We start from the raw sequence: 4,178 nt of genomic DNA, 5'->3' as shown, positions 1-4,178 counted from the left end.
CATGAAAAGGTTGTAAGTCACAAACAACGAAAGGTCACGTTCTATCCTCGTTTTCCTGAGGCAAACTACGTTAGTGAGCTTTCATAAGCAAAGACAATCCAACAAGGGTATCTGATCTGATACATATACCAAAATCCATCTTCACCCACAAAACAAACAAAACTAAAGCTTCAAACTTTGCCATTAATTCAGCTGCCCACTTGCCGGAAGTCTCATTTTCCGGCCAATAATGGCGGTGGAGAGTGTCAAAACGGGTTCTGATGGGAAAGTTTGGAGCTTTTGTAGTATGCCATTTTGGCAAACAACTCATCCTTCTTCGTCTTCTTCAACTTCCTCTATGCATAACAGTGTTCACCATCAGAGCCAGATTCTTCAATCTCTTGATAGATCCACTTATCAACCTTCCACCACTGTTTCTTCTGTGGCTAAGTCTTTGCTCCCAACAAGGAGAAGACTCCGTCTTGATCCTCCCAACAAGCTCTACTTTCCTTGTATGCCTCTCTCATTATTAATCTTTTAACTTCTTTTTTTCTTACACTAACTAATTCAATGTGTGGTTGTTGTATCTGAATCCCATCTGATTTCTTGTGAGTGGATTGTTCATGACTAATGTGCCCATTTGAGTTTAGTTTTGGTTAAATTTTGCATTTGGTCCTTATAATTGTCTTTATTTTAAGTTTTAGTCCTTATAATTACTTTCGATTTAAGTCTTAGTCCTTTTCCAATAATTCTGTCAGTTTTAGTCTCTAAAAACTAAGTTTCCATCTCTGGTGTTAAGACCAGAATAGAATTTCTGTCAATGTAAAGTCCTTGCAAAAACTTTCTAAAAGACATAAGGAGACTAAAACTAATAGTTTTATCCTACAGAGACTAAAAGGAGAATAAAAGTATAAGCAAAAGATGAATAGTTCAACATTATCTTATAGTGAATGTTTTGTTGTAATGGTAGGAACATGGATGTGGTGTGAAGTCTACAGTAGATATTAATTAGTTTTGTCTCCTGTCTGATATGATGTGTGACTTTGTTTTGAAGATGAACCTGGTAAGCAAGTTAGGAGCGCCATCGCAATTAAAAACACTTGCAAGTCTCATGTAGCTTTCAAGGTGCGCTGCATTTGGTTATTGTGGTTTTATTTTTGTACTGTTGGATTCTGTTATTGACAAATAGTTTTGTCTTGTTATGCATAGCATAAAATTGGACACAAATTGTGTTTAGGTTGCTCATTTTGGAAATTTGGAATGCTGCAGACTTTTGCTTGCTCTATTTATCCTCTGTTAAGGTTATTCCTAATAGTGTTGCCTTCCTTTGTCTTAGTTTCAAACAACTGCACCCAAGAGTTGTTATATGCGCCCTCCAGGTGGTATACTTGCACCTGGTGAAAGTATTATTGCAACTGGTAATTTATTCTTCTAAACTACTGTAAAACAGTAGGAAAAATTAGTTAAATACTCACGAGTTGGGGAATTCCCTTACAATTTTGTCATGTGTTTGGCAGTGTTTAAGTTTGTGGAGCCACCAGAGAACAATGAGAAACCAATTGATCAGAAAAGCAGGGTTAAGTTCAAAATCATGAGCTTAAAAGTGAAAGGCGAAATGGACTATGTACCAGAACTGGTACTGTATTATTGTCTCTCTTGCATGGTGTCTAGCATAACTCTCCATGCATGATCCATAATGCTTGTAAGTACTTATATCACAGTTTTACCATGTAATCCTTCATGCAGTTTGATGAGCAAAGGGATCATGTTGCAGTGGAGCAAATTTTGCGTGTCATTTTTCTGGACCCTGAACGCCCTAGCCCTGTAAGTCTAATAATTAGAAATAAAAAGTAATCAATCATTAAAGTTTGGTGACCCCAAAGTTAGAAAGTGGAAAACAAATCTAAATTTGGTTACTAGTTATTGGTGTAAAATGTCAACTGTGAGAACTGATGTAGTTTTACCTAGTTGGTTGTTCATGACCATACATTATGCAGTAAGAAAAAGTTACCAGTAAACTTGTTATTCCTCATATTCATACTGTTTGTGAAATGAAGTTTTACTCTTTTAGTACTAATTACTTGCTCCAATTTGAAACATGGTTTCTCAAAGGCTTTGGATAAGCTTAAACGGCAGTTAGCTGAGGCAGAGGCTGCATTGGAAGCAAGAAAGAAGCCCCAAGAGGAGACAGGTCCTCGAGTTGCTGGAGAAGGACTTGTTATAGATGAATGGGTCAGACATGTTAATCATGTTTTCCTCTCATTTTGGTGAAGTTTGTGATGGAATTTCATGGTCTCATTTCATTTCATTTGATCTCATTCATTGTCATTGGTTTTTATGCAGAAAGAAAGAAGAGAAAGATACCTGGCCAGGCAGCAGGTTGAAGTGGTAGATTCAATGTAAAATATCTTTTCTTTGGTTTTGTTTTTTTAGTTTTCCTTAATTTTCTCCAATTTGTAATATCAAAAGTTGAATTCCTTAGTCACTTATGTGTCAAACGTGGTTGAGTTACACTAAGTAGATACTGTGAAAACATATCTTTGTTCTATTTAGGTAGCATGTTTGTGTTGTAGATGCGATTGAACCAGTGATTGTGATGCTTAATTGTATTGCTGCATCAGCTCTTATAATTTGTAGATAGATATCTACAAATAAAATGGATCTTAGCATCATTCATGTTTCACTTTCATAGTTTCACGCAACTATTGATGTGGATGATCGATTTATACTTTAGATTTATGTTGATGTTAACATGATGCAGAGACATACAAATGTGGGTGGGGGAGTATTAATAAACTATTTTTCTTTTATTTGTTTGGATAAATGTTTTGGTGAATATTCCTACAAAATCAAATAATTCTTTCTATAAATTTAAACTAATTTTCATGTATAAATTAAAAATCAATTTTAAAAAGTAAATCATTTTAAATTAATAACTCTAAAGTTTTGAAATAATTTATTCATGGCATTGGATTAAACTAGAGAATTAATGGGTTATTTAGCTGGCAGACATTTTTACTTTTTCATCCATCAGAGTAAATTAAATTAAATTTTTAATGTAAACTTACGAAACCATTTCTAAAAAATTAATAAATTAGTGTTACTATATATTTAAAATTAAATTATGTATATTATATATATATATATATATATATATTATTACTTAATACTTACATTGTTCTTTCAAGAGATTTAGATGTCTATGTGAAATCATACTCTTTTACTTTATGACTTTTTCATGTTGAGATAGGTATATATTTTTACGTTTAAGTCAGTAATTTGTTAGATACAAATAAATATAGTAATAAATAGTAAATTATTTTATCATTTATCTTGAGAATTTTGTATATTTGATAATTGGTTCCTACTATAATGTCATGGCTCTAGAAATAAAGCATGAGTGTATTGTGATCAAGGTTACCAAACTCGCGAGTTAACTCGAACGAATTTGTATTTTCAGACTTGGTTTTCGAATTAATTCGGAATCAAACTCGGTTTCTGAGTAAACTTGGTGAAATCGTAACTGAATTTGTGGGATCGGTTAGCAATGATTTTGCGAGTAGAAGAAACAAAGAAAAAGGAAGTCCTTTTGAGTTTAGGGCACTGTCATGTTTTGCTGTCGTTCGTGGTCACACTTCGTTGACTTGCTTTTATGTTCGTCGTTCACTTGGTTCGTGCTCGCCGTTCGCTTGGCTCGTGGTCGCAGTCCGTTTGTCTGGTTCGCGCTCGTCGTCGTGCTCGCCGTTGTCGCTCCTGATCTCGCCTCCTTCGAGCTCCTTCGACCTTGGAGTGAAGCTTTTTTTATTTGAATGTTACAACCCCTAAAAGCACTGTTTGTGCTTTTATTAAAGAAATTAAATTGTTAGGGTTTTAATCTCCTCTATTGTTTGTGCCTTTCTATCTTTTATGTTTTTTATTTTAGCATGTAAATATTTAATATCAAAGTAAAGCTTAGTACTCTGTCACTTATTATTTAGGATTATTAGACCTCCTTTTACTATGCTAAACTTTTGGGCCAATATTAATTTCAACAACTTGTTTTTTTAACTGAACTGACAATTATATTCAATTAAAATTATAACAAAAGAATAATAATATTAAAGAAAAATATTTAAATATATATAATATGATAAACTAATAATTATAATAATACTATAAAAAAATAAAAACATTATTAATAACATTATAAATATTAAATT

The 4,178-nt window shown here is 33.0% G+C and overlaps 1 protein-coding gene across 1 annotated transcript; it reads left to right on the top strand.

Moving 5' to 3' along the window:
* Nucleotides 1–2,651, top strand: LOC108339550 (vesicle-associated protein 4-2). Its single transcript, XM_017576688.2, has 7 exons — nt 1–491; nt 1,034–1,104; nt 1,316–1,397; nt 1,497–1,615; nt 1,726–1,803; nt 2,092–2,211; nt 2,323–2,651. The coding sequence occupies exons 1-7, from the start codon at nt 230–232 to the stop codon at nt 2,380–2,382; spliced, it is 792 nt and encodes a 263-aa protein (XP_017432177.1). The 5' UTR covers nt 1–229; the 3' UTR covers nt 2,383–2,651.
* Nucleotides 2,652–4,178: the final 1,527 nt, after the last annotated feature.

The sequence above is a fragment of the Vigna angularis genome, chromosome 5 (assembly GCF_016808095.1).
Source record: "Vigna angularis cultivar LongXiaoDou No.4 chromosome 5, ASM1680809v1, whole genome shotgun sequence".
In the NCBI taxonomy this organism is placed as follows: domain Eukaryota; kingdom Viridiplantae; phylum Streptophyta; class Magnoliopsida; order Fabales; family Fabaceae; genus Vigna; species Vigna angularis.
The sequence above is the reverse complement of the archived record's forward strand: the minus strand, read 5'-3'. Positions and strand labels throughout refer to the sequence as shown.